This window comes from Mus caroli, chromosome 5 (genome assembly GCF_900094665.2).
Source record: "Mus caroli chromosome 5, CAROLI_EIJ_v1.1, whole genome shotgun sequence".
In the NCBI taxonomy this organism is placed as follows: Eukaryota; Metazoa; Chordata; class Mammalia; order Rodentia; family Muridae; genus Mus; species Mus caroli.
In genome coordinates, this window is record NC_034574.1 from 24,911,868 (window position 1) to 24,930,127 (window position 18,260).

Genomic DNA, 18,260 nt, shown 5'->3' on the forward strand with positions numbered 1-18,260 from the left:
GGTGTGGCTGCCATACTGCAGGCTCCTGTGGGGGTGGTACAGGCCCATCCTCTAGACGTGGGTCAGCTTCTCTTTGCAGAGACTTGGGCATGGCATCAAAGCCAGAGATCCTTACTCTGCAAGCTGTACAGCGCAAGGTTGGTGAAAACCTTTCTGTCCTTGTGATGGCCCCTCTACTTGGGGTTGGGAGATCAGTGTCATCCCCCAAACCTGGTTCTATCTTAAACCCAGATATGGAGTGAGCCACGTCTGTATCCTGTGCTGGATGGGACAGGGACCGCTCCTGTCATGTTGTGTCAACTCACAGATATGTTCATTGTTATCCTAGACACAGGTCAAAGAGGCTGGCGACCCTGATTTGTCTGCTTTCCCTTGTATTATGGGTTTAAAAAGGAAGAAAGGGAAGGAAGGGACTCTGTAGAGGAAAGCTGATATCTTTGGAGTTATTATTATTTGGTTCAAGCGTCGTCTTTGATGTTTTCTAGTTTCTCAATGGGCAATCTCGTTTAGCTTGCTCAGGGGACTCCCTGTCTCCTCTTCTGGAGTCCTGGGATTACAGATGGGTTACTATGTATGCATGACAAGCATTACCCAGTGGGCTATAGCCCCAAGCCCCTCATCTGCAAATGCCATTCCTGTGGTTTTAACTATTGACTCGAAGAACAAAATGGCTATGAGGCTGATGTCATCTCAAATATATTTTCTGTGATCCAGGCCTAGCCTATGTGGGACTTCAGTTAATTTTTAGATTTTGATTTTGTTTAAAGGATTTAAATGTTAAAAATTACATTTATTTATTTATTATTTACTTATTAATTTACTTAGAGAGAGTGTGAGGGCATGCACGTTCTATGGCTCAAAGGACAACTTTTGGACGTTGGCTCTTCTCTTCCACCACGAGGGTCCTAGAGATGGAGCTGACTGAAATTCTCAGCATTGCTGGTAGGTTCTTTACCTCGTGAGCCATGCTTGCACTTTTTTTTTTTTTTGAGACAGGGTTTCATATAACCCAGGCTGGCTTGAAACTTGAAACTTGCTGTATAGCCTAGGCTGGCCTTGAACTCCTGATCCTCCAGTCTCAGCCTTCCAATGCTGGGATTAAAGGTATAACTTTATTCAGCCAGTAAAGAATTAAAGCTCAGAGAGGAGAAAGTCATCTTAGCATCCTATCATAAGAGGAGCAATTGAGGCTGAAGGCTGAAGCTCATGTCTGTAGGCCTGCAGGAGTTCCAGTGTCCTGGCCACATTGCCTCCATGGTCAGGACCTCCCTGAGCATGATTTCATTGTGATCAAAAGGAAGACTGGGGAAAAGGCAGCAGGGGAATTGCAGCTATGACAGCGGCTCAGTTGCCAGTGCCATTTGCAGAATGGGATGTCATTTACACAGAGTCCCTCATTCAAAAATGACCCAAGCCTCAACACATTTGGAAGAGACTGATGACTGTCACACGGTTGGTGACACACCAACCAGCAGACTGGTGAGCTCATGAGAATGGGTTGTTTGGAGGCAGGAAAGGGTCGTCCTGCCTGGCTTTGCCTGAAGTATCCTGGGGGCTTAAAGGGCAGAGTGCCAGCTGTACTCAGACTCCTGCAACAGTCCCAGCCTCAGGCTCACATGGGCACTCACACTCTCCCCACAGCTGTGCCCACCCTGTCACATCATTGGGATTCTCTTCTGCCTGGGCTCACTGTTCCACGGCCCGTGTTATGGATGGCACAAGGCTCTCAATGTTTGCCTCTGTACAAGTTTCTCTTGGTTATTCCTAGTCACGTGTATGTGTGACATATTCAATGGCATAGCCATGGCTGCCTGCTCCAACCAGAATCTCCCCACATGGTGGAAGGGTTGTGAGATTGCGGATCTGAGTGCTATGTGGGTCAGAAGAGACCCTGCCCGGAGAAGCCAGCTGGTTGTATCGGGGCTGGAATCTAGGCTACTGCCAGAAGCCCAGAAGGACTGTGTGGCTTTCTAAAGCCCGTCCCATAGAGCGACTTAAGTTCAACCCCTGGGTTACTCTTGGATAGTTATGAGCCTTTAATTAAAATGCCACTCTATTCATTGGTATGAACATTTTGGGGAGTAAAATTTGAGACCTTTAATGACCATATTTTAACCCAACCACTTCTACTGTACCCTAAAAGAAATTCAAAGGATTTTGAAAACCTTCCTCCTAAGACTGGGTCATGTGACCACGTAGCCAACAGACTTGCAGGCAGCACCAATGTGCCTGGAGATGTCTCAAAATGGTGTTTGTTTGGTGAATAGTGCTGACGTGTGCAGTGACGGACACCGTCTGTCTCTGTGGTCCTTAGTCCAGGCTCCATGCCTGTGGTACCTTCTACCCTGGGGGTGGCAGAGCAGGATACCATTGCTACCACTGGCCTTCGTGATTTCTCAGTTGACCCATCAGAGACTCACTATAGAGAAGGCCCTTTCTACTCTGCTAGTCCCTGGAAAGCAGCGCACTCAAGGCAAAGGGCAAAGGGCAAAGGGCAAACAACAATTTAAAAAATAAAGTTAGTTTAATCAGGGCACTTTAAATATTATTGACTTATATTGGAGACAGATTTTTTTTTAAATTAACTTGTGATTTCAGTTTCTATTCTAAGACTTTTAATTCTGCATCTCTTCTAATGGGGTTCTACCATCACAGAAGGTAGGATAGAATGAGAAGCAGGCACAGAAACAAGCCAGTCATCAGCTCTGTGAAGAGAAACCTTAGCCAAGTGTGTGTGTACTCCTAGGCGCAGAATGCTTGAGAGATATGAGAGTGAGCACTTTTCTCCAAGAGACTCTTTCTAAATGACACTCCATTCTATAAATGACCCTGGCACTTGGGCCAAGGTCACACCTGTAACTGTTGGAGCTGACTGACAACTGCTTTATAAAAATCAACAGCAGCAAAGGACTGCTGAACTGGCACGGTGGGTAAAAGGGCTTGCTGCAAGCCTGATGACCTGAGTTCAATCCCTGGGACCCACATAGTGGAAGGAGAGAACTGAGGGTCATAGCTTGCCCTCTGATCTCCGTATGAATACCATGGCATGTGTGCACGCGCATACCAAACAAACAAACAAATGTAGTGAAACACAAACAAAGCATCAACAACAAAAAGCATGCACACATAAAAATACAAACAAACAAAACCAACCCAACTATTAGGCATGTAGGGGAGGTAAAGATAGAAACTCACATTTACTTCCAATGGCTGGATTATTGTGGTCGGAATGATCTAACTAGACTGACAGTTCTCTAGAGAGAAGGCGTTTAAATCACTGTGTTCACTGTAATGTTCCTTTATGTACCCAACAATTCCCTCGCCTTGTTCGTGGCTCACTGCAGAAGTCTGTCAGGATAACTGTGCAATGCCCACAGGGCTCAAGGGTGGAAGCTGCATATTCATTATGACCTGGGGCATGCACTGAGGGAAACGCAGCAGCCTGACTGCTTCATTGATTTGCTCTATGAATTATTCTGGAAGCTGTGGCTTAGAAGGCGTGGTTCCAAATGAACTCTAGACGGAGCCACTCAGTGTCCAGCCAGGGCTTCTCCTCTGCAAACACTTTCAATTGGAAATGCTAAGGCTCACCGCTCGGGCCTCAGGTAATCAGGATACATGAGCTGTGCACAAGAGGCAGGGTCTATGTGGCTTCTGGGCATTGTTTACACTTGCCAGAGTTTCCAATCTGAGCATACATTTCCGTGGCCTCGAATGGGCTCCTCTCTTTTATTTTCCATGCCCCAGGTACGTTATTTCTTTTTCCTTCCTTCTCTCTTCTCCGGCCTTCCTCCTTCTTTGTGTGCACTCGTGGGACTCAGTGGATAACACTGAAGAGTTGGCGTTCTCTTTCTACCATGTGGGGTCCAGGGACCCAACTCAGGCCATCAGGTGACTCCAACTTACTCATTGAGCCATCTCATTGGTCTTTTTATTGTCCTGTTAAAACAGGCTCTCAATTCAACCAGGTTGGCCTCTAACTCACTATGAAGCTGAGGCTTGCCTTGAACTCCTGATCTTCCTGCTTCTGTCTCCTGAGTGCTTGTCTATGGATAGAAGTTACCTATCCCCAAGGTTACAGGTAATTGTATAATTTTAAATGTATTTGAAACGGTGTTGAATTTCAGTTTGTTTTGAATAGCTTTCTGCATGGGTAAAGGACAGGCTGACTTAAATTTTGGTTTTGGTGTGTGTATGTATGTATTTACTAACTTATTATTATTTTAAAAATAATTTCTCTTTATTTTAGATGCACTTGTGTTTTGGCTGTGTGTGCTCCCTGAGTGTGCTTGGATCTCCTGGAACTCCAGTTGCAATGGTTGTGAGTTGCATGTGGGTGCTGAGAATTGAACCCAGGTCCTCAGGAAGAGCAGCGAGTGCTCTTGGCCCCTGAGCTATCTCACCAGCCCCTAATTTATATTTTTAGAGCTAGAGAACCAATCCTGGCACTTCCCAGATGCTAGGCAAGGCTTTACTTCTGAGTTACATCCCTGGTCCAGACTGTCCCTTAATAGAGGGACCATACCATTTCCATCTGGCCTGTTTGTCCATGTGTCCCTCTTGTACCAGAGGGACTGTGAGACCCTCAAGTGTTCCTCCTGACCTGGGAATCTGGCTCCTCTTTTCTTCCTGTTTGCCAATTTTTTGGCAAAGCTTTAGCAAACACTAACATGGGAATAGATTTCCCATCACCCCATGGGGGAACACCTGTTCTTTTCTAGGTCAAATCTATTTCCTCTGATCTCTCTGCAGCCCAAGGATAAACCAGCCACCCTGGCCGCAGCACAGTTGCCATGATCTGCAAACTCTTCTCACAGTGTTCTTTCCTCAGGATGCTTAATCACATCTTAGAGATTCCATTCCCAGTTCCCGGAGACATTAAAATAATATTACATCCTAGCTGACTTAATCTCATTTGGTAATGGGACAGCAAGAAAACAAGATGGAGTAGGGCCAGGGAGGTCGTACATCCTTGGGACCTGCCATGGGCCTGCATTGTAAGGCCAGTCTACCCCAGCTTTAGTCACAGGAATTAAGCCAGTTTGACAGACTGGGAGCTGGATGGACTCTGAGGCCTGGTAATCTCAGAGAGAACCTGAGGGAGAGAAGCTGTGCTTCCTGGGTAAGCCTTTGACATCTAAGTGGCCACAGAGAAACACAGGGTCATGGGCCTTCTCATTAAGAAAGGCTCCCAGGTCAATGTCCTTACCACCTCCTACCCATGCTGGGACTCAGACCCCAGCCCTCGCTCTCTCTGCCCTGCCACACACTCTCCTCTTCTCAGAAGCTGGCAGACTGCTCTATCTCTCCGTGTGGTACTCTCCACACACAGCGCGTTGCTTCTGTTGCTCAGTGGTCATGGTTATAACTTGTGCAATTATTACAAGCATGACCAAAACTCAGTATGATTTGGGCAACACAGTGGACAAGGTTCCAAGTTCCCTAGGATCTTAACATATACAGACACACCTGTCAGGATCAGCTCAGACTACTACAGACACAACTGTAAATTATTCTTTAAAGTATTGGGACCACAGTTTTTAGCAAATCTCTTGATATCTCTAGAGTTTAATTTCTAAAGACGGAAAATAGACTACATCTCTGGGTTTTTAGCATTTGAAGAATTAATTGGCTTTGAGTCCAGTTAGGCAGTTTTAACTTCCTGGGTTCATCATGAACTCTGGGTAGGAAGTTAGATTTCTTGTTTTCTCTGGAACTGACACTTGCCACCATACACAAAGGTCAGAGTTCCCTTGTAGTGTGATCAGTCCTGAAGACATAAATTACTGTAATTTCTGTGACTCTTGAGTCTCCAGATGACAGTGTGGCTTTGGGGAGCCTACTATCACCTCAAGCCAATCTTGCTGGGTCCTTGTGACCAGTTCATCAGATAACCCTATGCCTCCATACCCTAGCGTGTGGAGATTGTGGGGGTTGCAGAGAGTGGAAATCTCTGCTCAGCTCTTTGTACTTCATGGTTTGGCTACACCATGCAGCCACATGCTCAGAGATTGTCTTCTTTGGATCTCCAAGGCTCTATGTTCAACTGCACAGTGCTGCCTAGGCTCGAGGGTGGACACTGGCTTCTTGTGTTCCCCACTCGTCAGCTATATGCATTCTCCCAGGGAACCTTAAGGTCCAGAGGGACGGCTAGTGAAGAAGAGAAGGACAAAGACACTAAAAGAAGGGAGCATCACCCCCAAGAACCCAGAGGGGGAAGAAGAGGTCCGGCCACTTCCCCGGCCTGGGGCACCTACTTGTGCTCGCCATCTCTGCCTCCCTTGGTCTTCTCTCTGCCTTTGCTGAGTAGGGGGAGAAATGAGGAGACAAGGGGATGCAAGTGAGAGTGGGGCCAGAGACCCTCACGACCCCCTGGTCCTGCTGACCCCCACAGTCCTCCCCAGGGGCTTCCCTACCCCACAGACCCCTCACATCTCAAGACTAAGCCTTCAGTGTAGGAGTGTCATGGCCCCAGGTTCCCCCAAGTCTCCTTTTATTCCAGGAGAAGGCCTGGTGATTCCAGAGTTGTAGGGTCCCCCAAATTTCTTCCTCCTTCATATCCTGCCTTGCTCCCCTCCAAAGGGTATGTCCTACCCATGCTGTGAGGTCTTCCAGGGACACAGAGGGTAGAGCCTATTTGAGAGATAGGGACTGGGCTGCTACAAGCCCGGGCATTCAGCCACTGAGAAGAAAGATGATGAGGAGGGGTGTGTGCTGTACACAAGCCACCACTAAAAGACTCAGAGGTACAGGAGAGCTGTACTCCCATCTTCTTTTAGAGAGCTTTCCAGAAACTGGAATGTTCTTCCAAGGCTCTGCAGGGCTGAGTCAATGAGAATGAAGAAAAGAGAACTGGTCACCTTCATGACTATTCCTTTGCTCACACACTCTCCTGGCTCAGACCTGGCCTAGGGGAGGCCACAGAGCCCTCAGGCCTGGAAGCCTCTGTACAGTCACCATCCAAGGCTAGATTTGGCTGGCTTTGTGTTGGGCAATTGAGTTAGTCTGTGATTCAAAGAGCCCCACAAATGCCAGGTTTCTGGCTGCCCAGATCAGCCAGGAGCACTGAGCAGAGAGGGAAGGGGAGACCTAGTTATTCTGCCTCAGTCCAGCCCCGTTGTCCTAAGGGCTGCTGCTAGGAATCCCCAAGGGCTGCTGGGGTTTGCTCTAATGGAGCTAGGGCTCCTGTGAGCTATCAGGGAACTAAAACTCCACTCAAGACTTCTGGTCTCCGCCCCCACGTTTGCCCTAGGAGAGTTCCTTTCCTTTTCTTTCTGACTAGACTTTTTTTTTTTTAAATGTGATCCTGGGAACCATGTCAATCTCTGCAATGGACTACAAAAGAGACCGGTGTGGCCTGGGGTTGGCAAGGGTCAGCAGGCATATGGAACTGGAATACTGAACATTAACTGGGAACTGCTCTCTCTGTCTCTGTCTGTCTCTGTCTCTCTCTCTCTGTCTCTCTGTCTCTCTCTCTCTCTGTCTCTCAGCTTTGCTTTGAACTCAGAGGTGTCATGTCTGTCGATGAGTGTGTGTGCTCTTTCTTCTCTCCACACTCCAGGCCTCAAGGCATCCATTCTCTGAGAGTGGAAACGGAGCAAGGGAAGGGCTGTTTTTATGAAGAAAGAACACCATGGTGATTTTACCACGTTCACCCTTACTTCTGCCACCCTCCTTAGAGACAAGAGGTGCAAAGCTGGGGCTCAGACCTTCGGCAACCACCGCCGTGGTCGAGCTATCATCCCATGAAGCGGCCATCTTTATCATCAGCTGCTTCTTAGGATGGTTGGGCTCAGGCTGTCCTCTGTCACTGGTCTGGAAAGCAGTGACCTCACCTTCTGCCTGCATTGCTACAGAACACCTTGGGAAGCCCCAGCTATGCCAGGATTTCTTCCTAGTGCTCACATTGTACTTTTGGCGCCTCCTGCCTGTTGTGTAAGTCCTGCTCCCCAGCCAGCATCCTCTTCTGAGAACCACTTTCAGCCTCATTGAACAATTCCTCTTCCTTAGCTCCATCTCCACCACTTGTTGAACTGATAAAAGCATCCACAGACAGGACGAGGAAAAGTGGAGTGCCCTCCTGGAACACCAAGACCCAGGCACGTCTCAGCACGAGGCCTCGCTTGGGTTGCTCAGCCTTGGGCTGAGGGTGGGAGCCCCAACCTCAGGTAGGAGAAAAACATGGGAGAACTGTTTTAGTCCTGAACTCCCACATGGCTGTGGCTCTGGTTCCCCTGGCTCCTCGGCAGCCATCGCAGAGCTGAATCCCATCCTGGAGAAGGGAGGCAGGTACATGTGCTGTACCATGAACACACACGTATGCAGACCTTTAATGCATCCATGCACCAGAGCCCCTGCTGTGCACACATGGCCAGCCGTTCTCTGCTTGAGACACAGGAAGAGGCTTTGTGGATCCTACAGGTTTCCACTTGAGTGGAAGGGTGCCCACAGGCAGGACAAGAATGGCCCTGGTCACAACCTACCCCTAAGAAAATGATATTGTAATTACCTAGACATCCCCAGGGACACCAGAGAGGTCTGGGATGCTGAAGGCGTTGGGGGCTGTGGAGGCTTGTGCGGCTGGGGAGGTAGAGAAGATGAGAAGGAAAGGAAGCCTCGGAGGACAAAGGGTCTTGGGGGAAACAAAAGGCTGTGTTGATTAGCTGCTCAACTGAAGCTGAAGCTCCTTTGTAAGATGTGACTCCTAGCAGCAGAGGCTGATAGCCTGAGGCATAGGGCTCCCTGGCACCAAGCAGAAAGTGAGTGTGCAGGCAAATGGACGTAAACATACAAGTGCATGTGTGTACGTGTATGCATGTATGTGTGTGTGTGTGTGTGTGTGAGTGTGTGTGTGTGTATGTGTGCGTGCGTGCATGTGTATGTGTGTGCATGTGTGTACCTGTGTGTGTGCATGTGTGTATGTGTGTGCGTGTGTGCGTGTGTGCATGTGTGTGTGCATGTGTGTGTGTGAGAGAGAGAGAGAGAGAGCACGCACACGCGCACATGTGGGTGCATATTTTCAGAATCTCCTTCTGTCCTGAGACAGAGACACAGCTGGGAATATTGATTCTTTGTTCCTGAGAGTGGAAATGCTCGTGAGACTAGTAATTCATTTCTTTCTTACAGCAGGAACATTGGTGTGTGTGTGCGTGCGCGCACGTGTGTGTGTGTGTGTTATGAGAGAGACAGACAGACAGAGACAGAGAGACAGACAGAGACAGAGAGACAGACAGACACACACACACATACACACACACACACACACAGAGAGAGAGAGAGAGAGAGAGAGAGAGAGAGAGAGAGAGAGAGATCCTGTTCTTGCCCAGGACAGCTGAACCTCTGGTGGGCATCCCTGGAAAAGCCCTTTCATAGGTCGGGATAAGAGTCAGATTGGTAACAATGCCTGGACCAGACACTGGTCAGACAGTGCTCAGAGGAGAAACAGGTGAAACAGGTGGGGTCAAGGTAACATGGAGTCTGAAGAGGCAATGTTGGCTGAGAACCTACCTTCCATGTACAATGGGTATTAGTAAGTGCCCACATTAGTAATATCTCATTTTCATATATAGTAAGCACCTCACTTTCCCTAATTCTCTTGGGGGCATGGGTGAGCCATCGTACCGTTGGGGAGATATGTCCCCAAACATCAGAGCTGACACTTGGGTGTTACTATCTCCACTCTGTTGTGCTGTCTCTTGACAGCATTTTCCCTCCTTGGGGTTATTTTGTAAAGTGTGGGCAGAGACAAGGGGCCCCTGGATGAAGGCAGAGACTTGAGGCAGCGCTTCCCTCTGGGGGAAGCTGCTTTCATGGCTGTCCGAGTAACCTGGGCTCTGTTGGGGGCCAGAGGGAGGAGAGCCAGCCTGTCTACCTTCTAACTCACTTATTTTTTGTTATTGGCTCACAGAGGTTTGGTGACATGCCAGTCACCCAGCTGATGAGGGCAGATTTGGGGTGGACCAGATGGAGCTAGCTAGCGTTCCTAACTCAGACCACCATTCCTTCTTCTACAGTGTGTGTGTGTGTGTGTGTGTGTATGTGTGCACCTGTATGCATGCGCTCCTCATAACCCATTCTGAAGCATCCCCACATAGCTCTTCAGGCGGCAGCCATTGTGTTACGTATTACACCGTCCTTCCTCTTAGCATCTCTAACCTATTCCTGATGTTTGGCACCATCCAGGATGAAGAACTTGTTCTCATGAGCCCTTCCGTATGCAACACTTGGCTCTCCCTTTATAACCTCCAATAGCCCCTTGGGTCACCAACAGGTTGGTGGTTGGAGCAAGGCTCGAGGGGTAGCTGCCATTTTATAGGTCAGTAGATAAGCTGAGAGAAGTTGTGTGACCCCTGGCACTCAGGCTTGGGCTCACACTAAACGACCTGGTATTTGTGTGGTGGGGCACATGGCTGGCCTGAGTGCACAGTCCTTGTGGTTAACCTCATGTTTAGGGAGTAGGCTGGTGATGGAGGCAGGGTCTGTGTGACAAAATCATCACAATTCCAGCTCACTAACTGGGACCCTGTGTGAACAATCGCAGGGGCTGAGTAAACCTGTGAAGGAATCTGGAGGGGGAAGCTTGTTCTCAAAACACACCCCAGACCTCTTGGGTCAAAATAAAACATCTTCTGTGTGTTCTCAGCATCCTAGGTATCTAGGGAGATTTCTCTAGCTTCAGTTCTGCCCTCTGGACTTCGAGTAATGCAATTGCATTCTCCTTGGTAAAAAAAGAGTCCTGTGTGTGGGAGGTAAGGCCTAGTCAAAGCCCTCTGTCATCGGTAAGGGCAGGGCACTTGTAAGGTGTGAATCTTAGACACAGAAGAGCCTGGACAACAGAGCGGTGGCCAGGTCCTGACCAGGACTGTCAGTCTCACGCTGGCAACAGCAGGTCTCTGGCTTAGGGATCTTTTCACTGGGCCAAGGTAGAGGTCAGGCTGCCAGGGGGCCTAGCTGACACTGTGGGTCTTAGAACATAGAAACCAAGGCCTCCCCCACTCTCTTTTCCCATGTCTCCTGATGAGGGCAGGAGATCCAGTTTCTCCCTTATATTAGATCTCTGTCTCTGTCTGTCTCTGTCTCTGTCTCTGTCTCTGTCTCTGTCTCTCTCTCTGTCTCTCTCTCTCTCTCTCTCTCTCTCTCTCTCTGTCTCTCTCTCTCTCTCTCAGATCTTTGCTTCCCTCAGGACTGGAGCAGGCCTGGCCTCTCATTCTGACTAGAGCCTCTGGGTTGAGAGGCAGGTGAGAGATGGTGTGACCATCTTTCCAACTCTTAAATATTTCTATAACAGCTCAGCTCTGCAGTCTGAGCACAGCCAGGCCTGGAGGACCTTCCAGGGCATGGGCTCCAGGCACCAACTTCCCAGGCCTTTTGAGGGCAGTGGGCAAGAAGAGAGGGCCAGCCTGTTACCTGCGAAAGCTCTTCTCGCCAGATATCCGGGTGCTGGGTCGGGAACCAGGTAGCAGTCCATCTGTCTCCTGGCTGTCCTTCTCCTCCTGGAGGGATTCATCTCCCAGGAAGTCTCCATCATCCCAGGGGCCCACAGTGCCATCTGTGGCCTGATACCGGACCTCCATGCTCAGGCTGGTCTGAAGGGAGAGGGACAGTGAGCAGCTGCGCTGGCAAGAGCAGTACCCTGGTGCCTGTGGCATCTGGGAGGCACTTTTGCTCCCTATGAAGACTATGTGAGGACCTTCCCACCTCCGTTTAGATGAGAGAATAAGGCTGAGTAAGATGGATGGTGAGGTGTCAGCCTGCTCAGTGAGACCCTGATTGTACCTGACTCTCCTCTTCCCAGGCGCCCAAAGACTAGGTCAACTCCTCATCCTTAGAACCTAGGCACAAGGGGGCTCCTCTGACAAAGTGGTACAGTTAGCTGAGCATGTCTTCTCAGAGAAGACCCAGCCCCGGGCTTCCTACAACCTTGTGCAGTTAGCACTTCTTCAACTCTTCTGAGGATTTAACCGATAGCCTAGAGAGGGGAGTCTTGGGGAGTTGCCTTGGTTTTCCCTCTGGAGAAAGTGGAACACCACATCTGGGTGCAGATGTTAAACAGAACCCACGTGGAGGGACCATGTCTAGAAGGTACAGCCTTAATTTGCATGGGGGTAAATTATTCTAAGGTAGGAGATAAACGCTCTTTATACACCACCTAGCCCTCTAAGCACCTTCTTTGTATGCCCTTGACCCCCTAGAACAAGCCTGTGAGGCTGATATACTTTTGCTGACCTTGCAGTTGCTACACAGATCTAACCAAGAATCCTAGCCATGGGTCAGGCTCCTCACCACCTTGCTGGCTGCCTGTGAGTGGCCACAGAGGACTTGGAGGGTAACTCGGGGACGTACATGCCCGTGCTGATTTGATCAGAAGTGGACAAATGGAGCAGAAGCATTTTCTGATCCTGATCCCGAATCTCTAGATTGATCCTGCCTTAGAAGGGCTGGCAAGGGTCAATCTAGCCATTGATGGTAAGAGGTACCTCTAATCCCCTCCTGAGCTGGATCCAAATGGAGATCCACATCAGTGGGAGGCAACCCTCCTAACCTCAACTGGCACCATCACTCTGGGAAAAGTGGAGTATCCACTTGGCACAGACCCATCCACACCACAGGGTCTCTAACACCAGCCTTCATACCAATCAGCTCTGGCAGAGCCTCCCTGGTGTCCCCTGCTGCCTCCCTTGTCAGTCACGGAGCATTCTCTAGACCAGTGGTTCTCAACCTGTGGGGTTGTGTGTCAAATGACCTTAAGACCACAGGAAAACACAGATACTTACATTACAATCCATAGAAGCAGCAAAATTGTAGCTATGAAGTAGCAGTAGGAATAATTTTATGGCTGAAGACCACCACAGCATAGTGAACTGTATTGAAAGGTCACACCATTAGGAAGGTTGAGAACCACGGCTCTAGACCCTCCTCTGTGGGAGATGCAGCAGGCTCCTAGGTGACTGGGTGGTGGAGTGTCTGGGACTGTCCAACACACTTACCTTGATGATAGCATTGCTGTCATCCATCAGCGTGTCGGTCACCTCTACCCGATTCTCCTCCACCACCTTCTGCAGCACCATGCAGAAGGTCCCTATCAGCCTGTGAGTAGCAGAAGGGACATTGCTAGAACCAGAGCAAGGCTGATCTCAGTGTCTGGCTGGCACAGAGACCGAGAGAAACATGAAAACCCTAGCCTGGTACTGGAGACAGTAGCCCAGTAACCTGAGGTTATGAGATTGTCTGACCCCTTAAGTGTGGTCTGTTCCCCTGGAAAATGAAGAAGAAAGAATTCTAAGTGGTGTCCACAGATAGAGATGGGGGATGTAGCACTGGGACTGTAGCTGGTTCCCTGCAGTATGGAAGCTTCCAGATGCCATAATGGAAGGTGGTGGGAAGGCATCGAGGCTTCTGATGATGGTGGTGGTGATGGCGGGGGTGGCAGTGGCAGGGTGTGTGTGTGTGTGTTTGTGTGTGTGTTGGAGACTGAACCCTGCATCATACTGGACAAGTAAGTGATTGGGCATTGAGCTACAGCCCAGCCTAGACCTCTGGCTACATAAGCACTCCTTTCTTTTACTTCCTGACTGGAGTAGAGGCCTCTAGCATCACCAACACCACACATACATCCACCCCACATTTGCTGTGCATAAGCTCCTGGGACCACAGAGTCCCCCCCTAACTCAGTTGTATAGCGGAGACAAGCACAGAGAATCACACCAGAGACAATCTCCGCAGCAGAAACCCAGCTCGGCTGCTTCCATGGGTGGTGTCTGCCCAGGGAAACTCACCTAAGCTTTCTTGTCTTAGTTTTCTTCTAAGCTAAGCTAATGATCTTAATTTCACTTCATAAATGACGTGCTTGTCCTCCCGACACGCCTCCACCTGATGCTCCCATTGTTACTTGTGGTCTTCACAGGACAGCCTGTGTATTCCATATTTAAACTCCATCTGCGGTTCCCCACACACTAGGGTCCTCAATGGCTGAGCAGTGGTGGGTGCCTGATCAATGCTGAGACTGGAAAGCTGTTGCCCTGGGGGGGATCAGAGGACTCAGAGAGATGCCTTCCTGCGGTACATCCACCTGGACCCACAGAGAACTCATGCCATTTCCACAGAAGGGGAAATGACATGACAAAGGGGTTCAAAGAACACACAGTATGTGAAACTTGGAAGCAATCTGGGGGACACGTGTGCTACTTGAAGTTTGTAGAGGGAGGTGGGGCCAAGAAAGGGGACAGGGACGCAACTAATTAATGACAAATATGAGTGAGATGAGCTGTCAGGTGAGTTCTGACAAAAACGTGCTTGTTGCTTATAAAATACTAAGGGAGAACACCGTTTAGTTTGTTTGTTTGTTTAAATTCTGGGGCTAGGAAGATAGTTTAGTGACTGAAATGTTTGTCTCATGAGAGTGAGGACTGAAGTTTAGATCCCTAGTATGTTTGTCTGTCTGCCTGCCTGTCTGTCTGTCTGCCTGCCTGCCTGTCTGTCTGCCTGCCTGCCTGCCTGCCTGTCTGTCTGCCTGCCTGCCTATCTGCTTATCTCCCTCCCTCCCTCCCTCCCTCCCTCTATTCCTTCCTTCCTTCCTTCCCTCCCTCCCCCCAAAAGGTCAGGAGCAGAGTTGCTTATCTCTAACTCCAGCATGAAGAGGCTGAGATAGGTGAGCCCCAGAGCTCATCGCTGGCCAGGCAGTCTGGCCCAATCAGTGAGCCCTGGGTTCAGTGAGAAACCCTGTCTCAAGAAATGATGAGGTAGACAGAAATAGAGGAAGACACCCAATGTTGACGTCTTGCGTACATGTGTGCAACACAAGCACACATGTGCACACATGGGGTGGGGGAGGAAGAGGAGACATACGTTTGTATACACATGTGCACATATACAACGTGAACATGTATGCCTCCCCCTCCAGTCCTCCCAGCTGTGTCAAGAGCACACAGTGGGAACAGCCGTAAGAGATGACTCCGACATGCTTGCCTCCCAAGCTCACGGCCTCATTGAGTCACACATCTCTCATCCTCCGTGCTAAGTTAAGACTTAGGGGCTTTTAGATTCTTCCCAGAGAAGTTCCATAGAATCTTCCAGTCCCATCTTGGGTTCTCCTCACCTTGCAGATACACATGGTGGGTGGGTGGAGCACAGAGTCCTGAGCTGGGGTCTAGGAGATCCCAAGTCACTGCTAGGGAGTTTATGTCCTATCTTTATAAAGAGAAGGGATGGAACACCAAGTTGGTGAGATCACAACAGTCAGCAGTGGGCATGAGGGAACGCACTGGCGTTGTAAAGGCCTCAAGTGCTTGGCTCATCAGTGGCATCAATGGAGTCTTGGGGATGCGCCAACTCCTCATAGACCTGCTGTCACTGCTGGTTTGCAGCATTCACCGGTTTCTGCAGTGCAAACCCTCACAGCACGCCCAATTTTAATATTCTAACAGTTCCCCTAGAGGGATATGCTGAGTCTGCAGGCTATACCTTTAGGCTGGAGGTGGCGGTGGGAGAGCCCTGGGTATGTGCACTTCCAAGCACGGTGGTGCTGTTACTGCCACTTGGGGCACACATGGAGAAGCTGTCCTACCCTGAGCCTTTGCTGACAGGCTCTTTTGAGTCCTTGTCACCCCAGTAAGCCCTGCCAGGCAACTGCTGAGGGCTGGAACTCAGGCACATTTGTTCTCAATCTGAAATGCCCAAGAGTAGCCAAAGGAGGTGCCTATGATCTACTAAGGCACTGCAATGTTACAAAACACCCCCCAGGGGGCAGGAGGGAGCCATTCCCCTGCAGTTGCTGAGAGAGCCTCTGGTGGTGTCTTCTCCATTTCTTTTCCTTTACAGTCTGAGATCCTAGACTCAGGAGGGGCTTGGGAGGAGAACTTGGCGAGTGCGAATCCTTGAAATGACCCCCCCCCCATCAAGCTTTCAAGTCTCGTCCAGACAGGAAGGGGATGGCAACACCAGTATCCACACCCCACTGCCTGCAACATGCAGCAAACCGCCCTCCTGGCCAATCTCCCATTCCTTGCCCACTGGGCCAAGCTCTAAGGACATGTGATCTGTCATTCTATAAGGGAGGAGGCATAGACTGTGGAAGAGTTCTGCTCTGGAGTCAGATGTGGCTTCACCTAGCAGTCCCTCAGGGGGCCTCCACCCCCGTGATGTGATGGCAGCTAGTTCTGCAACCTCTGCAAGTCTTGTGCTGTTTCTTTTTTTCCTCTTAAAGATTCTGATGCCATCTCCCCCCCACCCCCACCCTCCATGCTGGTGTGGAGATCCAGCTCTGTATTGCTGCAGGTCCTCTGCCTCACTGTCTCTTCTCCTTGCTATTGTGTGTGACCTGCATTTAGAGGACTTAGCCACGTCTGGTCTTCTCTGTTGGGTGAGCGCTAGCAACAGATCCAGGCTGTCCTGACCCTTGAAGATCTTAAAGTGGTGGTGTGGTGATGTGTATGTGTGTGTGTGTGTGTGTGTGTGTGTGTGTGTGTGTATAAAATAGCTCCCCTTTCCTCAAAAAAATAAACATGAATAAATAGAAGATCGTAACTCATAAAACAATAAAGTTTTAAATGGACAGTTGATATCTCAGTAAAGAATGTTCTCAACCTACTGTCTAGCTGGGTCTTGGTTCCCCAGGCTGACCACACATCCCTTATGTGGCCCTAGAAGCACACCCATTAGAAAGAGGGCAGCCCTCATGGAAGCCCTACAGAGTAGCCTGGGAGAAGCCAGAATTATCAGGTAGGTGGGCAGTGGGGAGGAGGCCTCAAGTGCAGATGGGCTCACAGACTGGCCACAGCAGAGCACCAACTGGGCACCAGAATCCTGTCAATAATTTATCGTCCTCCCCTGGGAGCTGGTGTCAAGTGCCCCGGGCTCAGTCCGGCTGCCACTGTGCTCCTGGCTTCTGAATTATTCAGAGCAGCTGGCATTCTTGGTGGAAGGAGCCATTCCCCCTTAAAGTCCTGGTGAGGCTACACAGGATACATAAAACCTCTTCCTAATATGTTTTCATGGAAGTCCCAGGTTTCTTGGAGAAAGCCCTGGTTCTAGGACACTTGGGGACCTTATGGTCCCTGGCCAGCAGCTTTCCATCCTTGTACCATGTCTTTACCTCCTGGCAGCCCCTAACACCACTGGACAGACCCAGATAGGCCTCTTCTCTAACTCCAAGGTAGGAAGCCCTAAGCCCCCACCTAGATCCAAGCACCTTACTCCAAGGTTGGCCTGTGTCTCTTCTTCACATCCTAGGTCGTGGCCAATAGTGGCCTCCACCAGGCCTGGTCCCATGTGACTTTCCTGCTTTCTCTTGGGTGGGGGAAGGGAGGGCACAGTTAGGAGATAGGCCACCCTTGCTCTATCTTCCCTCTGTTTTGCATTTAGGAAAACCTAGAATGAGCTTTAATGTTTGGTGAATTCACTGTGTGGTCATCCAATGCCCCTTAAAATTCCTCAATCTTTTACTTTGTCTATAGCCGGAATCTTGATGGATCCAGGCTCTCTACGCTTCGATGTCTGCTCTGGCAATGTCCACTGTGGCTAATCAACAGCCTCTTCTTCAGTTTCTTCCGCAGCATTCGTGTGCTTTGGCTGCGAGAGCTACAGAGGGTTAGAAGAGGAGGTGGAGGACATATGTCCTGTCCCTGTTCTCTTGGGGTCTTCTCACATGGCCTCCATGTGCCTCTGAGCTTCAGTTTCCCTTTTCACAGTAAGGGTTTTACCACTGAGCTCCTGGGAGCTCTGGCATCTGTAGACAGGCCCTGGGTGGAGTTCTTTGGTTCTCTCCCCGGTTTCTGAGTCTGCTTTCCTCTGTATCCACTCAGTCTACACTGGGCCCTTCTCTTCTCCCTGTTTCCTCTGCCTTATTAATCACAGAGTGTCTCACACCAAATAAGAAAGCCATGTTTTATCTTGGGGATGCTTTCCCAATTATTATTATTATTACTATTATTTTGTAGAACCAGAAAAAGCTGACTGAGTGATGCCACCCTCTGGAGACAAAGAGAAGGCTTTCTGTGGTCCTGACAGCAGGCCTGAAACCTGCTCTTTGAGGTTTATCTATTTGGCTCACCTCCCCCAGTGGTAGGCACTCAACATTTGCTTAGATACCACAGATGTTTGAGAGTTCTGGCTCTTCCAGATGTCTGTTCTCCCAGTGACACAGTCTGGTTCTTGTGTGCCTCTCCTCTTCCCATGACAAACAACTTCTGGAGGACAGAGACTTGCCTTGATCCTCTTTTTAGCAACAGTCATGGCGAACACAGAGGGTGAGGAGATGGGTAGGT

The 18,260-nt window shown here is 49.6% G+C and overlaps 1 protein-coding gene across 4 annotated transcripts in view; it reads right to left on the reverse strand.

Moving 5' to 3' along the window:
- Otof (otoferlin) overlaps positions 1–18,260 on the reverse strand; it is a 94,342-nt gene that overhangs the window by 39,890 nt on the left and 36,192 nt on the right. For all 4 annotated transcript variants that reach the window (XM_021161693.1, XM_021161690.2, XM_021161691.2 and 1 more), the window contains exons 4-5: positions 12,987–13,086; positions 11,407–11,585 (exon numbers count right to left, since the gene is read on the reverse strand). In XM_021161693.1, coding sequence (XP_021017352.1) covers positions 11,407–11,585; positions 12,987–13,086 — 279 coding nt within the window. The remainder of the gene's footprint in view (positions 1–11,406; positions 11,586–12,986; positions 13,087–18,260) is intronic.